Source organism: Limulus polyphemus, unplaced genomic scaffold (assembly GCF_000517525.1).
Source record: "Limulus polyphemus unplaced genomic scaffold, Limulus_polyphemus-2.1.2 Scaffold247, whole genome shotgun sequence".
Classification (NCBI taxonomy): Eukaryota; Metazoa; Arthropoda; class Merostomata; order Xiphosura; family Limulidae; genus Limulus; species Limulus polyphemus.
In genome coordinates, this window is record NW_013665857.1 from 114895 (window position 1) to 132922 (window position 18028).

Here is an 18028-nt window from a genome sequence, read left to right on the forward strand (position 1 = left end):
CAATTACTCACTACCTACACACACATTATTCCCGTCACGTTGTGATCCTCTTTTATATACCAGCCTACCCTATATCTAGTAAATGCTAGAGCATTCGCCAAGGTACAGGATAGTTCTAGAAACGTGGCGTGACACTAGTCATGTGACTTCGCTGACGCAACAATATTATAAATTAGAATGGAATCGATCTTACATTTTGAAAATTATTCTAAGCTGACTGACACAGTCTGAACTTCTGACCATTTGCGGTATGTTGGGCACAGTATTCAATAATTCTATGCAAACTGAACAGCTTATTAGAATTGTAAACATGATGAATTTAAAGAATGTGAAATAAAAGATATATATTTTTGTTGTCTTTTATCCTAAAAAGCTTGAAAGATACGGAAATAAAATTTCTGGTTTGTCTGTCCATTTTGTAGAAACGAACGTAATACTTGTTTTCCTCAATCAAATTATCTGTCAAACCACTATATCAGTTATTAATGTTACATCATTTATCAAGGTATTTAACTTTAGATACGACATTTCCACCCGATCCACGAATTCTGGTATTGATCAACATTTGACTGATGGTCAAAGCAATACATGGTGCAAAGTGTTTAACATTATCTTGTTTTAGCCACCTCAGCCCTTCTGTCTGCAAAGATATTTTAGTTATTTTTGAACCAAGGTTAAAACTGGACTATCTTTTGCTAGCCGAAAAATGACATTAGCTGAATCTGATAGCTCACCAATGTTGTTAGGAAAGAGAGGTCACGAGGTGATGTTGTCAACTGGACCAAGAAAGCAAGTTGATGTTTGATAGTTTCTATGTATCAGTTCACTCACAGTTTTTGCAAAGAGAATACCTTTTACAGTTCATTCAATGTTTACTGTTGAGGTTATCTATCTCCCAAGAAAGGAGACTTCAAGACAAACCGTTGCATAACTTGGAATGAGAACTATGTGTAGTTGCACGTGAACTCGTGTTTTGAGTTAATGAACACTCAGTTCAAATATATTTAATCACAAGAAGTCTCGTGACTTCTCCTGGCCGGATTCTGCTGTTATTGTAAATAATTATATTTGATAATTGTTGAAAAATCGGGTTTAACCGAAAATACCACAATAACATATGGTCTACTAATTGGTATAGCTGTAAAGCTGCGCTCTGTATATGAAGGTGGACAGCAGTATCCTCCAATGATAGATAAGGTGATATCTCAAAGTTACAACCCTTCTTATGTTTGAATGGCAATAATCAGTCACATGGTTAATGCTAGTTACTTCGGGTGAGCCTGACACTACCATTTCAACTAAATAAAGAGAGATTTAGTTAGTATAGAACAAGATATTGAACGAGTGAATCAGTTAGCTTGGAAATAAGTCTTGAGGAAGTAGAGCCAGTCTTTCAGTGTTGTGTCCACCAGGTTAGCGTACGGAGTTGGAACAGTTGCTATAAATGAGATATCAAGATTTAGTCTTTTAATATTTTGAAATTACTTTTCATTGTGACTCTTACCAACATGAAAGCATTCATTTTTTGGAAGTGTGGGTTAGTCATACTACGTAATTTGAACTGAAAGAAGTATCTACAGTCAGATTGTCAGAATTTAAAAATCTGATCTTCGCCAATTGTCAAAATAAAAAGGCTTTTAGTTATATTTCTTAATAGTATAGATATATACTATGTTGTAGTTGGGCTTAGGATTCTTCTACAGTAGGTGTCTGTGACTTGTTAGCGATAAATTCAACGATGAATAAACAGCACACACTTCATTTGTTTTCAAATAATATGTATATTCAGAACAAGTTTACGTATGTACAATAAATTCCTCAACCCACTATAGATATTATGGACATATCATAAATACTATATATGTAGTTCTCTCCTTCTTGTCAAATATCCACTTAGGCCTATTCAATTACTTTAGAATTTCAGTTGACAAGCCTAACTATCTTCTCTATTTCTATCACACTAGTATTCTTCTGTGATTCACTTACAATAGTGGTGCGATTACCATAATTGTTTGGTCTTCTTTCTTTTGTAGATTCTTTGCTCCGTTTGTCAAAGTGCACTCAGGCTGATTCAGTTACTTTAGAACCACTCTTTGACTAAATAAAATTATTTTTCTTATCTTCTTTTGTACTGTTAGTTTCACTTTAACATATTAAAAATTAGGCCTATCACTTCTATGATAGTTAACTTCACATGAACTTTATTCTCTTTTGCTATTCTCTGTCTGCTGCTTCCTGCTCGTCTCACGCTATTCATATCTTTAGTACCTAATCGTCTGTCCACCTTCTATATTCCTGATGTCAATATATTGCACGTGACATTTGACATTCTCAACATCAGTGAATTATTAACATAACTTCCTACAATCATCTGCTTTTAACTCTTATTATAACAAAAACTAAATAATAATAAAACATTCACTCACAAAACTAAATTAATCAATACTATCTGAACGAAACAGTCTTTTATATGATGACACAGACAGAGACCTTTGTGACCTTTCAAACTAATCTGTTGCACGTGAACTGATTTAGGGTTGCTGTAAGAAAAGGGGTTAAATACTTATGCAATTGAGAATATTCTAATTTTCCTTGAAAATCTAACTTACTTACATAATATCCGTGTTTTTTAGGTTTCTCACTTTGGAGTAGATTGTGTAGATTCTAACTATAAAGTCCCATTTGAAAGTTTCATGATTGCAAGCTCAGATGGCAACAAAATATGGAAACTTTGCAGTGGGTTCATGCTTTTGCAATGCACTGTTAATGTAATTAATAACACTATGATTTGCAAATCTATCTGTATTTGTAACTGAGCTTCAAGATGATGAAATAATTTAAGTGAATTTTGGAAACTAACTAAGGGGAACTTTCAGTTGGTATGCTTGCATTGGATGCAGTCTTGTATGTTATTATTATTATATATAGATATTGCTATTGCTCTGTCATTCTACTCTGTTTATAAGTATTTTCTAACAAATTTTCTTTGCGAAAAGTAATGTATATCCCATATATAATAAACATGTAAATCACACTTAAATACCTTTAATAAGTATTTTTGTTGTTTTTGTTACCTGGTTCTGTTCATGTGTCATCAACATGAGCAAAATTAGTAGTCATGCAGTTATCTCAGACATAACGGAAGAACTCTAAATGCTGACAAAAGCCTAATTTTAGTCTACAATCTCCATTACTATTACAGAATCAGTCAAATAAGACAGAAGGTGATAAGTCAAAGCGAGAACAAAATGGAAATGAACGTGCTAGAAGAGAGAGGTCCAGCAGCCACATTGAAAAAAGTAGTAATAAAAGAGATTCTAGTGGTCTAGAAAAAGTCAAACAGAGATCTGACAGGAAAGAACGACCTCCCCTCCATAAAGTGTCTTCATCTCCAGCTTCTGTGGCCTCATCATCAGTTCCTAATGAAGAGTCTCAGAAAAAAAGAGAAACTGTATTATCATCACAAGGATCAACCAGAAACAATAGTCAGGTTGGTTGGTTTGAAAGTATAAAAAAATATATTAATGGTGGAAAACTTGCCAAATTAAAATAATTTTATTGGTAAACACAGTGAAAACCTGATGAAGAGCTATTGCCCGAAACGTCATTTTCATGATTATCAATAAAATTATCTTCAATTGGCGAGTTTTCACCATTACTATATTCTGCATTTTGTAATTTCCTAACCCATGTGGTTCTTTTATGGTTAGAAAGTATCGTCATGTTCCTTTGTGTTGGCATTGTTTTGAGGAAAATGTTTTTTCTTTTCTCTTTTTTTTTGACACTTACAACAAATGAGCATAAACATATGCAATTATTACATGCTTAGAGTCACAAAAGGATATTTAGTTGTAGGAATTAAATTACACGTACATACTAAACATTAAAACAAATACTTTCTTTTGAGATTTTTGAAAAATATCTGTCTTTTTAATACTTTTTGTATCATACTGTGAAATTTGAAAAGCTAGCTTTTATCATCACCAAATCATGTCTCAGAACTATATAAATTTATTTTCATATACTTAAATAATTTTAAATCATAAGACTTTTAGGGATTCAAGAGTTTGCTTTTAAGAGCTTACCTTAATTTTCCTTGTGCTATATATATCATAAACTTTAGTTTCTTGTCGTAATCTACATAGTATCATATAATGTAAACTTTATAGGATTGGCATAATCTGCATGGTATCATATATCCTAAACTTTAGAAGCTTGTCGTAATCTACGTAGTATCATATAATGTAAACTTAATAGGTTTGGCATAATCTGCATGGTATCATATATCCTAAACCTTAGAAGCTTGTCATAATCTACATAGTATCATATAATGTAAACTTTATAGGTTTGGCATAATCTGCATGGTATCATATATCCTAAACCTTAGAAGCTTGTCGTAATCTACATAGTATCATATAATGTAAACTTTATAGGTTTGGCATAATCTGCGTGGTATCATATATCATAAGCCTTAGAAGCTTGTCGTAATCTACATAGTATCGTATATCAGACACATTAGAAGCTTTTCTTAGCCCACATAGACATTATATGTCTAGTGGAAAATTAATGTAATGGGTAATGAAAATATGAAGTATTAATAAAAAAATTGTTGTATTTATCTTAGGTTTACATTTTCTCTTGAATGAAAGTAACAACACATTCACATACGATACTCATATGAAATTATTTTCTAATCTCGTACATTGAACCAAAACAACCAGTTCCTATTGCCACATTCACTAGTATCAGCTACACAAAATAAATGTAGCTGTGTAACACATATGATATTCAGGCACTTTAGCATTATGTCCTGTGAATCACATGTAATGCATAGGATAGGAATAGGGTTAAGACACGTCATCAAATGCCACATCTACTATAGTACTGTCAATAACATACATAAATATTATTCAGTAAAATGCTTTTATTCTTGTTCAGTGATTGTTGTGCACAAATTAAGAAAGTTGATACTGAAGGTAAAAACAATGTAGAAGAATCTGTTTGATAATTTGTGTAATAAAGTATCTAAGAAGTGGGACTGTATAGTATTTATGTGAAATAGATTACTCAAAGTCGTAAAACTGTTGAAGCTAGGTTTAGGAAAGAGAACTCGTATTATATGAAATATAATTTAAGTATTCAATAATATAATTAAAAACTGAAACTGATTTCAGCCCAATTTTTCTAACTTCAGATGTGCATTTGTATTGGGTACACAAAGAGAGTAACAGTTAGTTTGTGGTTCATTTAAAGTTAAAATCATTGACCATATCGGTGATCCTATTATTCTCTCTCTGGAATGTTTTAATTTTTCCTCCTTCATTTAACCAAAAAAATTGTAAAATGTAGCTTTTTTGTAAGGTACTTAGGAACCCAAATTTTTGGGTTAAATAAAAATAATTATACTTTTCTAGAATGAACAAGAAAGAGAGAGGAGCTACTCAGATCATGCAACACTCCCTGAAGAACTTGCTTGTCGACCAAATATGCAGCGTACAGAGTCCACCCAGAGTTGCCCAGGAAGCAGTGTAGGACGATCAAGTGGAGTGCTTCCTGATCTTCTTCCTAAAAATACTTCCACACCTTTACGGCAGCCATCACATCAGAGGCAGCAAGACACAAGTAATTCGGATGAGGTAGAAACTATATACATGTGTGTGTGTGTGTGTGTGTGTGTGTATTTTGTTTTTTTACATTGGTGAGTGATAACATTTCTTATGTCAGTGGAGTTAATTAATACTTGACAAAGGTGTTTTAATATAAAATAAGCACTTGGAGATTGCTTTTTTAGTAAATGAATACACATGACAATGCTTTATGCTTAGCATTTAATGGCTGTTGTTATTCTTTTCTCCCTGCTCCATTCATCCGCCAATAATCTTATAAGTGTAGAAGGTATAAAATAAAAATAATGGAGGTAAAATAGTATTTTATTATAAAAAAAAGTCATATTTGTTGGTGATTCTAAAACTTAATGTTTAATATGTGTATATATCCTTATTGCATTGTCATTGATCTAGAAGCTATCTTTCACAACTCAACCACATCCATGAACTTCCAGGTGAGATATATTCAAACAGAAAAAGGTTCATTCTAAATGACATATGAATGTAGTTTAGAGATACAAGAACCAAATGGGTTGAAGTTCACTAAAAACAAACATAAATCAAATCACAAATTGTATAGAAGTTCAGGCTTAAAGTTAAAACTTTTTTCTACTCTTTGTACCATTATGATGTCCAACAAGGTTTTTAAATTCTCCTCTCTGATAGTAAAGAGATCTTCCAGTCCAATATGATCTAATGTTAAAACTTGTTGTTGTATATAACTGGGAACGAAGTTCCAAGTAATTGGTTATAGTAACTTAGGAACTAAACGGGTATCTTTAAATTCTAGACATTGTACTGTGTGTTTTTAAGGAAAATTAACATTTATCTTAAATTACACATGTGAATACATCAAAGAAGAAGAAAGTATTCAATAAATCAAGCTGTTTAATATGAGAGAAGGTGATGCTTAAAAACTGTTAGACAATAGACCAGAAATCTGTACTTAACTCAAAGTTTTCTTTCTTTGGAAACCTGCTTCTCAAGCTTTAAAGGTTCTACTTGATCATTTTATGTGATAGGAGAGATTTTAGTTTCAGTCCAACTTTGAGAGGATTTTAATGTTAGCTCATCCCAAAAACTACACTCCAAACAACCCTGAACCTAAGCAGTTAAAAACAAACTTGTTCATTGTTTATTTTTCTTACTGATTTTCAAGTTTGGATCCTAACCTTCCAATTGGTTCAACAAAATATACATTACAAATCTCTCTTCCATCCTACCTGCATTGTGGTCATGACCTGTTTAACTAAAATTTCATGAAGTAAAAAGTTAATTAAGCATGTTAAGTTTTTTATAATAGCTTGGAATAGAGAAGTACACAATTTAAATATCAAAATTAGTTTTTCCTTTGTTGTAAGGGGTCTAGATACCTGATAAAACTTTTACAAGTCATTTAACCATACTTATAATTGGTTAACAAAGCAATTAGTTAATAAATGGCATCATGTGCTCATGCCACCTGTGACTTGACCAGTGAATGACGTGACACGCCACTTAAGACCAAACTATTGAGTGACACGAGTCACATCACACACACACACAGACCACCCATGACAGGACTGAAGAATGGCACCACACAGACACCACCTGTGATTTAAAGATTTAACTAGTGAAGAACATTAAAAGCTAGATATAGCTTATAACTAGGTAACATGCATATTTTTCTCTAAATACTGTTTTGTTAGTTTTGACTTCTAACTGTACAAGCACTAAGATAAGACAAAGACAGTTAAAACAACATTTTTTTGCTGACCTACCCATTGTTGGTTAAATACTTAAGCTGCCTGTCTACTTTTTAGATCTCGTAATGTGTGAATTTTGCTTTCTTGTTCCTGCTGAAAGAGAAAATAAAATAAGAATCAATGTAACAATAACTGATCTATGATCTAAATACAGCAACCACCGTGCTAAGATAACCAACTAAAGCAGTTTTCTGATGCGAGCTTTTAGTCATTTTAAGACTAATTTCTCATGGTTTTTCTAATCATGAAATAACTTTTTTAAAGCTGATAATTTATGTTGTACACTCTGTAGACAAGCTGCCTGAACATGTTTTTCCAACACTGTTACTTAGACTTTACAAGTTGAAAATTCTCATTGATTTTCATCATAAGGCAATAGTGAAGGTAAATGAAACTTACCTAATTTAATATTCAAGTTGTTTGTGCATTTCTGTGTTCTAAGACTATCTAAATGGATTTTGGAAATTGAAGGTGTACCTTACACATGAACTAGGTGTCATTACCTATATATTTTTTATAAAATGACATTTTTGTGTTTTGAATTAGAAAATTTAATAACCACAGAAAGAATTGTATTCAGGTATCTCTTGAAATAGAAACTTCTGAATGTAATTATAATCTCATAATGTTATCATTGTAATAGCTATGTATGAGATAAATTAGATGATGATTTTTGAAAGTTTTGCAGATTTTTTATTTGTAAGTTAAACCAAATATTACTATCATGTGAGTGAGGTAGTTACTATTATTTTCTCTTTGTCTGCATAACTGACAGGGTGTAACGAAAACACCTCTTTCCTTACAACAAAAACAACCTTCCTTTTTGATATTTGGATTTGGAGCTGGAGGTTCAGGTCCATCTCCTTCTCCTCGCCGTGAATCACACATCAACGTTAATGTAACGCCAAACTCACACGAGTCCTCGTCTGATACTCCAGAGATTCGCAAATACAAGAAAAGGTTTAATTCTGAGATTCTGTGTGCTGCACTTTGGGGTAAAATATTTTCGTTACAGTAAATGGTGCTTATCAAAATTTCAACTAAAACAAGATTATGGTGCTGTAATATTAACTTGTAGAATGAAAAACATACAGATGAAATATTTGTAAATTTAACTTTCCTTTACAAAAGTGCTAAAAATTAAGGTTTCTTGTTTTTCAATTCAATATCCATTAAAATTACTGTTACTTTTTTCTTTCTTCATAGCATGACATCATAAAAACTAAAGAGTTGTGTAATAAAAATAAAAGTTGTATGATGTTTATAACTTTCAACTGTAGAATAATAAAAAATTTGCTACTGGTGGGGGTCAGTTGAATATTTTTGTAATTTTTTGTCACTAAACACAGTTTAAAGAATTGACCCACTAATTTTATCTAAAATATTTAGGGAATTGCAGCAATAACTAGTATGATCAACTGCAGTATTAATGTTTGTATAAAACTGTGTAGGAAATTACGTGTAGTGGTTGTTGAAAAAGATAAAAAGAAGTATGTTATGGGTCAAACCACTTAGGAGTTAATATATATATATATATTTTTCATATATATAATTGTGGATACAACGTTTTGGGCAATGCCCTTCTTCAGGTATCACTAACTGAACAGTAAATCCGCAAAAGAAAATTGTTTGTAAGCACTGTTGTACACGTATATTTGTTACATTGTCACATCACCTTCGATTTAGAATTTTTTTGTTTATGGATTTACTGGTCAGTTAGTGATACCTGAAGAAGGGCATTACCCGAAATGTTGTATCCACAATTATATATATATTAACTCCTTAGTGGTTTGACTTATAACATACTTCTTTTTTGCAGTATTAATGGTATTCTTGTTAATATTTTGTGTGTGACTTGTGTTATTAAAGACTGTGTAACTTACAAATTCATTTGTTTAAAAGATCAGTAGGATTCTAGGGTTAAAGAAGATTCAGCATGCTGTTATGAAGTTTAGAACAGTCATTTATCCTATTTGTGATTTGTTCAACTATTTTAAAATATTCTATTAATTTTTAACTTTCATCCCCTTTAATACTAATTTATGTCAAATATTGTATGATCTCATTTGTTGTTCTTTTATAGGAGTTAATCTACTAATAGGGACAGAAAATGGTTTAATGTTGCTGGATCGTAGTGGCCAAGGAAAGGTGTACAATTTAATAACAAGAAGGAAGTTTCAACAAATGGAAGTTTCAGAAGGACAGAACATTTTAGTGACTATTTCTGGGCGAAAATCCCGAGTTCGTGTTTATTATCTTTCCTGGCTCAAAAGCAAGATTCTTCCAACAGATAGGGTAAGTTGGATGATTTAAGTCAAATTCCTGTTTTATAAATAGTACTTAGAAATTTAGGTACCATTGTATTGCAGGTTTAAAATAGAGCTTCAAGTATGTGTTATGCAGTTTAAGATCCCAGGTACGCTTATTAAAAGGACTTTATTTTACTGCGTCATTTAAAATATTACAGTTTTTTTTTACTCAGAAGTAATGTTATCCTAAATCTCTATTATTGGTTCCTCCAGTCATCAACATAAATAACATTGGCAAATTTATTTAGTGAAAATGTAATGTTTCTGATGCTTGTATGTGACTTGTGTAAGATTACATGTATCTAATTTTTCATGAAAAGCATTACATATCTACATGTGAAAAGCTTGTTTTATCATGTAAGTCAGTTAGGAAATATTTTTAACCCTTCTGTTACTATTGTATGTTGAAAGTTGAATATATATTTTTTTAAATTCAAAATTTTTCGTACATGGCTTTAGTGAGAGTTTCAGTTCATGTTACTATTAGAAGCTACCAAAAGACTATCGTTAGTCTGGCTGTACATTTATTTTACAATTAGATTTTTAAAGTGGTAATCAAAGTCTTTTTTTTTCTTCGCAGTTTTGCTAAAATGGCATGTTCCACCCATGTATCTCACCTTTATTTAACTTTTCTGTATTTTCCTACCTAAACTAAAAATTTTAAGATAAAAGAAAGCCCCCTTTGTAACACGTTTTGATCTCACCTATTTTAGCATGGTCAGAATAAAGAATCAAGAGTGAGTTGGAGTGATTTTATCAATTCATGAATTGTAATTTAATATGATCATAGTGCTTGAAGACTCATTTGGAAGCATTAATAAGAATTGTGTGTTAAGTTACACTTTTAGAATTCTGTGAAGTTAAATAAATAAATGTGTATAAAAAAAAACTTGGGTTTTCTGTGTATTACAGCAGCTGGAAAGAAGAAATGGGTGGATAAATGTGGGTGACCTCCAGGGTGCTGTTCACTTTAAAATTGGTAAGTGTTTTAGTGAAGATAAGTATTTGATAAGTAATGGAATATTCAGCTTTCTGTAGCATTCACATGTGATAAACTTTACTTTGAACTTCAACTTGTTTGATAATGAAATTATCTCATTTCAGATGATGTGATATAAACTGAAATGTTGAAAACACTTCAATGGCAAAATCCAAAGTTGATAAACTGTGTCATTAAATGATGTTGTGTTTTTTTTTTTACCCTGAAATTCAAAGTCTAATTTTTCTAATTCTTTTAATTATAATTGTTTTTTTTTCCTATAAAAATTTACTTTAGAGTTGGCCATTTCATCTTTGTTTGTTGTAGGCCAATTTCATGAAAAAAAGTTTTATTTTTTGTATACTTAACTATAGAAGTTTATGTGCACATTTATTGCAAATTGTGCATGAAAATTTAAAGTTATTATTTTAGCAGTCATTGGTATTATTTTGTCAAAAGTGAACATAAAAAAGTGTGTTTAACCCCTTCTATGATTTACATGAGATAACGTGGGCAACTCCCATGTTTCAAAAAGTATTTATTCGAGTTAATTCAGGCAAACCATTTCTTACTGTTATCATATATTACAATCAGTGCCTGGTAGATGGCATTGAAAATGCTGTTTATACAGATCTATATCAGATTTATTCTGAATTGTTTATTATAAACACTAGAGAAAAGCATTCCTATTCTTTACTGTAGTTTCATTGAAATAATATATATTGCATATAATTCCATATTTGTAACACTTATTTTGTGCAGATATATAACAACAGATCAGTAAAGAAATTTTGTTTCATTAATATGTAAGTATAGGCCATCAAAAAGTGAAAAAAAAACTGAATTTTTTTTAACTTTTAAAAATCAAACATAGTGTTATTTCAAAACATAGCTTGATATTTTTTGTCACATTATAGGAATCTGAGTTTCATTATTCTCTTTGCTCTCTTATACCATGTTTGTTTGTGTTTGTATACCTTGTTATAGTTTCTTTTTTCTATCTCAAATTGATAAACATATCATAAGTTGCTTGATTATTAAATCATTATGAGGCTATTCAAGCATCATTTTGTAAATTTCATGGCCACAGTATATTTGATGTTACATACTTGTGATTTATATTGACCAGAAGTATGTTTGAATGTTTACACTTCAGTTATAGAAATTAAAATGAGAAGGTTATTACAGTGCTTCGTATAATGTTCCAGTTTAAATGCTGAAAGCTGGCGAAGAATTAGAAATCAGTAGGCCTTAAAATTTGTGTTTCAAATATTTGTCCGTAATGTTATTATATTTGTTTATATATATATATATATAGCATTACAGAGAAATTTTTAATTGTCAAGACTAACTAATGAGTTCTGATGTTGTGGTATTGAATAAAATGCATGATGGGCAATGACTTGTAGGAGACAAAAGATAGATCTGAAATGCTATTTTTGCATGCCTCCAATTTTGAATCTGAAATGGACCTGCTAAGAGGAAAAACATCTACAAATTTTATGTGTAGAGTTTCATGTACTTGAAGTGGTTTTGATAAAGAATTATTGACTCTTCCATGCTTAGTATAGCAAGTATGGTACTGTGTAGAGATTTATCTGTTTGTATTTGGTGTTAGTCTAGTGGTCATATCTCCAAAAATACGCATTTGGTATGAAAACAAAAGAGGATGTATTTTTCTTTTAATGGTATAGATATGCTTTTAATCATGTAATTACCAACTTGAAAATAGAAAAAATATAAATAAAATAATAGATTTATTTATAATTGTGCTTATTTTACCCCTTTATTCTTTCTTTGCATTGCTGTATTAGTCAAATACTGTCTTTTAAGATGATAAAAGGAGATACAAAATCTACCTGGTAGTTGTAGGTGTATTTATCATTCTAGTTCTATGATCATTAATGCCATGATCAGGCTTGGTGGTGTTTCTTGCACATTTATAAATACATACCTATATTAAGTTTTATATTTAAAAAAAAAATTGAATATTTTTTCCTATTTTCAAGAATTATTGAAACTTTATTTGGCATAATTACATTTTGTATAAATATTTCTACAAAGAATTAATTTAATCTAACTTAAACAAAAATCTCTACAATTCACTTTTTATTTAAAACTTTTTCCAGTTCTTTAACTTATACAATTGTTCAGGGAACAGACTTCCAAGAAAATATATTGTAGTTAATAATGTTAGATAAGACCTCAACATAAATACTTTGTGTTTATCAGGTCTTATTTTGTGGTAGTGCTATTTCCATTACCTTATCATGCTTTTTTTTTTATTTATTATATCTTATTATTTGCCTTGCATTAAAAAAAAAAATTCAACTTAATTAGCCAGAAGGAGATGTTGATATTGTTAAGGACTCATCTGAGCTTATTTTGGGATAAGTGATTTTTCTAAATGGATGATGTTATTTTACTCTTGACTAAGTGAAATCATTAGTGAATACTGTAATGTTCTTTTTGTAGTGTAACAAAACAGCTCGGGTGAAAGTTTACAAGAGTATCTACATCAATATGATGAGAAATATGTATGTTTAAATGGGAAAGCGTTTAGTGTTATGAAAAGGAGTATTGATGTATGACATTACTTACCATGTGAACACTGGTTTCCACTTGATTTACAAAATGGATTATGGTTCGTTTCTTTAACACATCGAAAAAAGTTGGCTTCACATTGCACACTTATATTAGATTAGTAAAGAAGTTGTCAAAAAATGTTAACATTGATATATATATATATAAATTCTCATACTTTAAATCCCTCATCTTGCTTTAATATGTTAACTCCACATTCATTTCTTTACATTTTCTTTTCTGCTGCTCAAGTGGTATGGTCTATTCCTCATCACAGCTTTAAGGAGTGGGAAAATGCGTTTCATATATGGAGTAACAATGGTAAACATCTCTCATTTTCTTAAGACTTGAGAGAGCAGCTGTCAATGTGACTTAAAGATTTTTGTTTAAACTTCTCAGTTACTTGTAGTTTTTGCTTTGTTAGCAAATATTTCTGTTGCATTCTGAGATGTGTATCTCTGTAGGAATTTTTTCTTTAATAACGTTTGTAGAAAACTTGGTTGCTTTATTCAAACTGAATATTTCAGTAATTACAAAAGCTAGGTTTCAGATTTTTTTATATAAGTGTTTTCTGTAAGAAAAGAATTGTGAAAATTTATATGACATTATTGAGAACATTCTTAGAAAATATTGACTCATATGCATTTCAAATGTAGTATGAACATTTTGAAAACAGCTCATTCTTGAAAGAACCCCCATGATTTAAGAGTTATTAAGACAAGTATTTCAAGCATGATGTTGGTGACTCACTATGTTGTTCTAATGTATCGTATCCTGCTGTATGTGCTAAAGAACATTTATGAAAAGTTTGTTTCACTTTTATTTGTATACATAAATTGTTCAGATATATATTACAGTAATTATCAAGTACAAAGAGTAAAGATTTCTTAAGCACCTCCTGTCTTTAATATTATAATAAAGTTTTAAAACATATTTTAATTTTCTTTAAATTTGACATTGTTTTTAAATCTTGATGTTTATTAGTCTTCTATCGTAAACTAATGAAAAGTGTGTTCTTTCAAAATGTTTTACTCCTGTGTGAAAAGAGGTATAAATGTTACAAATAATTATATTCAATTATTTTTCATCTGTGGTTAAAGTTTTATAAAAAAAAGAATTTTTGCCTGTGTATATTTTAAAAGCAATTTGATAGAAATTTGGTCAAGTCGTTTAACCAAACTGTGCATTTCTTCAGTTTGTTGAAAATGAAGTTTAAGGTAAAACCTAAAAAATATTGATTAAGAAGACTCCTGAATTATAAAAATTCTGTGATTTTAATTAATTTGTTTTGCATTTTATATCTTTTAATTTATATATATAAATTTTTTCAACCTTGCTATCCCCCCCCAAAAATCATATATACATTTCTTTGTTTTGTTGCATATATTTATATCATTTTGTAAATAACCTATACAAAAAAATCTACACCATATTTGAATTTTTGTGATGGCAAGTAAAGGACCTTTGGTTTCAAATCTTACTGGTGTAAATGTTTTCACGTATCTGCTATCATAAGATTTGTTTTCAAGAATATTTACTGTATGTTAAGATTTTATTATTTGCTTTTCAATATATTTCTCAACCTTTCAGTGAGAAAATGTGTTTTTTGTTTTCATTTTAAGAGCAAAATTGTGTTTTTGAAACATTTTTTATTATTTGGTTATAAGCACTATTTGCTAAATCTTTACTTTAGAGAGAAAAAATAATAATGCAGTACACTGTTGATACATAATTATGTGGTTGACACTTGTTGATGTGGATTATTAACAGTTTATATATTTATTTTCATTATTATGGCCTCACTGTGGCACAGCAGCATGACTGCAGACTTACAATGCTAGAAACCAGGTTTCGATGCTCGTGGTGTGCAGAGCACAGATAACTCATTATGTAGCTTTCCGCTTAACAACAGATAAATCAAATTTATTATTATTATATTTTTATTATAAGGATTATTTTGGATAGTTAACTTAGTGTACAGACTTTAGGACTAACAGTAGTGATTAGATTGTTTGGTATGTCTTTTTTTTTATATTAATATGTGCTTTAATTAAAAGGATTATTTTGCATTTTTAATATAATATATGGATTTAGGACAAACCTAAATCTCCTAAGCTGACTGAACTTTGTGAGACATTATTGGGATTATGACAGAAAATATCACTAGCAATGGGGTTACCCAGCTGGTAGGGCAGTGCGTTCTGGTCATTGTAGTTGGAATTACTATTTTAAATTGGCTCTGTTCATTAATGAGTTGAGTTTTAGTTACGATCTGTATAGGTGGTTTGCTTTGAAAAGATAACATTAAACAACATAAACATGTAATTTGACATATTGTATGGATGAACTAACTATTAACAATTTTTTAGATCAATAATAGAACTGAAAGTGATTACTCTTACTTATTTTATGATATTTAGTGTATATTTGAATTTAATCTTTTGCTGCCTCTAGTAAATAATCAATTACTTCTTATTCATACATGCTATTGATTACACTTTGTGTGAAAAAGTTGCAAGCTCTGATGAAACATCAAAGTAATTGTGTATGATTTTGCTAAACTAACTGGTATTTTTTATTGTAGTTCACGATTAAAATCCTAAGCAAAATTTCAAACAATTAACCAAACAGTCAAATACTTGGTTAAATTTGTGAATTTCTTGCTTTATTCTGCTTATTTTTATGAAGAAAAACAAAACAAAAAAACATGGCTTAATTGAAAATTATAATATATTTGCAAAGGTTATGTCTATATGAAACAATACACAAAAATCTTGGCCAAAATACACCCAAAATATTTCTACCTAGTGAAATATTTGGCAAATAAAGTAATTGAAATATATATAAGAATATAGTTGAGCTGATTAATCAGGAGTTAATGATAGTTTCCCAACATCATGATTATCACTATGGCAGGCCTCAGTTTAAGTACAGCCATAGTTTCCTTAATTCTAAGGTCCTGTTTGTCCAAGGCTGTTAAATATGTTCTCGTATAGCTGTTGCGTTTATGCTGTTTAGATTGGCAGAGTATTTGTTTTAGTTTATGGCCACTTGACCAAACTACCAGTGTTAGCTCCAAACCATTGTGAATAATAGAATTGATAAAAGTGAGTGAATCTGGTCTTTGTGTCCAAAAAGGGACAATAGTTAGTCTGAACTTGTGAAGTTTTCACAAAGAAAATGTGAAGCTAACACACTACACAGCATGGGTTTAATTAAAGTGCTACGAGATAGTAGTTCATTTCATAAATTTACAAAATATGTAGTCTATATAGTGGATCATTAAAACATCAGAATTTTACTTATAAATGTAATTCACAAGAAGCAACTTTTACTTTTAAATTATCAATATATGGCATTGAATTAATAATTATCATTCAGAATATTTGACAGAAAGTTTTTTTATTTAGTTGTTGATTTCTATTCTTCACCAAAATGTAAATTTCAGTGAAGAATATAGGACGTAGAGACCTAATCTATTCTTTGATTTACTATGTTTGCTGCAGTAGGTTAGTTTTGCTGAATGCATGGCTCATTAGTGCTGCTTGGAAGAGCAAAGCAAATAAATAAATTAGACCTCGTATAGTGGTGGAACGTAAGCAGTTTGTTTGGTTTTGATATATAGTCTTTTACTCACCACTTATAACCTTTTGCCAATTTTGAATGTTAAATTTATTCTTTGCTAGTCATACAATTTCCTATTTTTTTTAGAAAAGATTTTCTCACTCAAACTCGTCTCTGATCATAAATTGTTTGTGTTTTTTAGTAAAATACGAGCGAATCAAGTTTTTGGTCATAGCCTTACGAGACAGTATTGAGACTTATGCTTGGGCCCCAAAGCCTTACCACAAGTTCATGGCTTTCAAGTCTTTTTGTGATCTTGTTCACCGTCCCTTATTAGTGGATATGACCATTGAAGAATGTGTAAGATTGAAGGTTGTTTATGGATCAGCAGAAGGATTCCATGCAATAGATGTGGATTCTGGTGGAGTGTATGATGTCCACATTCCATCCCATGTAAGTCATATTTGTGAAATTGTAAAAAGTTTTTGAAACCATAGCATCCATGTTTAAGCAGAACTGTAGTTAGTCCATGTCATATATTGCATAAATAGGGCCTCAAACATATCAAGGCTCTTAATATCTTTTTCTTCACCAACCAATATTGTAAGTAGCACATACTCTGAACCCAGAATATACTCGCACCTAGTCTCAAAATTGAAATGCTTGTATGAGTTGATCAGTTAACAATTCTCAAATTCAGCATTCACAAAATACCAATGAAAATGGAAAAATATGAGTAAGAATTGATTTGAACTCGTACAATTTTGCCTGTTTCATGGATTTTTGTTCCAGTTTCATACACCACATTAATAATTATCTAAGTAAAAAATCAAACAAATTACTACCACTTATGATAATCCAGTTTAGGTTCATTTAATTTGGCTATATTTACACAAATAATAAATTTTCTCCCATTCCTAGAATAAAGTACTTTTATATTATGTTTCCAATGTGTGTTTGTGCTTAAATATTAAATTTAGTTTAATAATGAACATGAAGACAGTTGATAAAACACAAAACATTTTATTTACAAGGTTTGGAGGTTTCGGAATATACCCGACTCTTAAGAACTTACAAATGTTGTGTAATATATATTGTTAATAATCATCTGTGTAACATGCAACTGTGTTACCATATCCAGTAATATATATAATTGACCTTTGGTCTTTAAAAAGTGACCTGTCTTGGCTGTGTTTTAGTGGACTAGTATTTTGTAAAATACAGTCACATTTCAGTTACTAT

At 30.3% G+C, this 18028-nt stretch overlaps 1 protein-coding gene across 1 annotated transcript in view; it reads left to right on the top strand.

Moving 5' to 3' along the window:
- Positions 1 to 18028, top strand: part of LOC106478756 (serine/threonine-protein kinase mig-15-like) — a 120884-nt gene that overhangs the window by 84218 nt on the left and 18638 nt on the right. Inside the window, exons 18-24 of the mRNA XM_022382410.1 lie at positions 3203 to 3490; positions 5415 to 5636; positions 8127 to 8346; positions 9435 to 9646; positions 10573 to 10639; positions 13475 to 13543; positions 16989 to 17239. Coding sequence (XP_022238118.1) covers positions 3203 to 3490; positions 5415 to 5636; positions 8127 to 8346; positions 9435 to 9646; positions 10573 to 10639; positions 13475 to 13543; positions 16989 to 17239 — 1329 coding nt within the window. The remainder of the gene's footprint in view (positions 1 to 3202; positions 3491 to 5414; positions 5637 to 8126; positions 8347 to 9434; positions 9647 to 10572; positions 10640 to 13474; positions 13544 to 16988; positions 17240 to 18028) is intronic.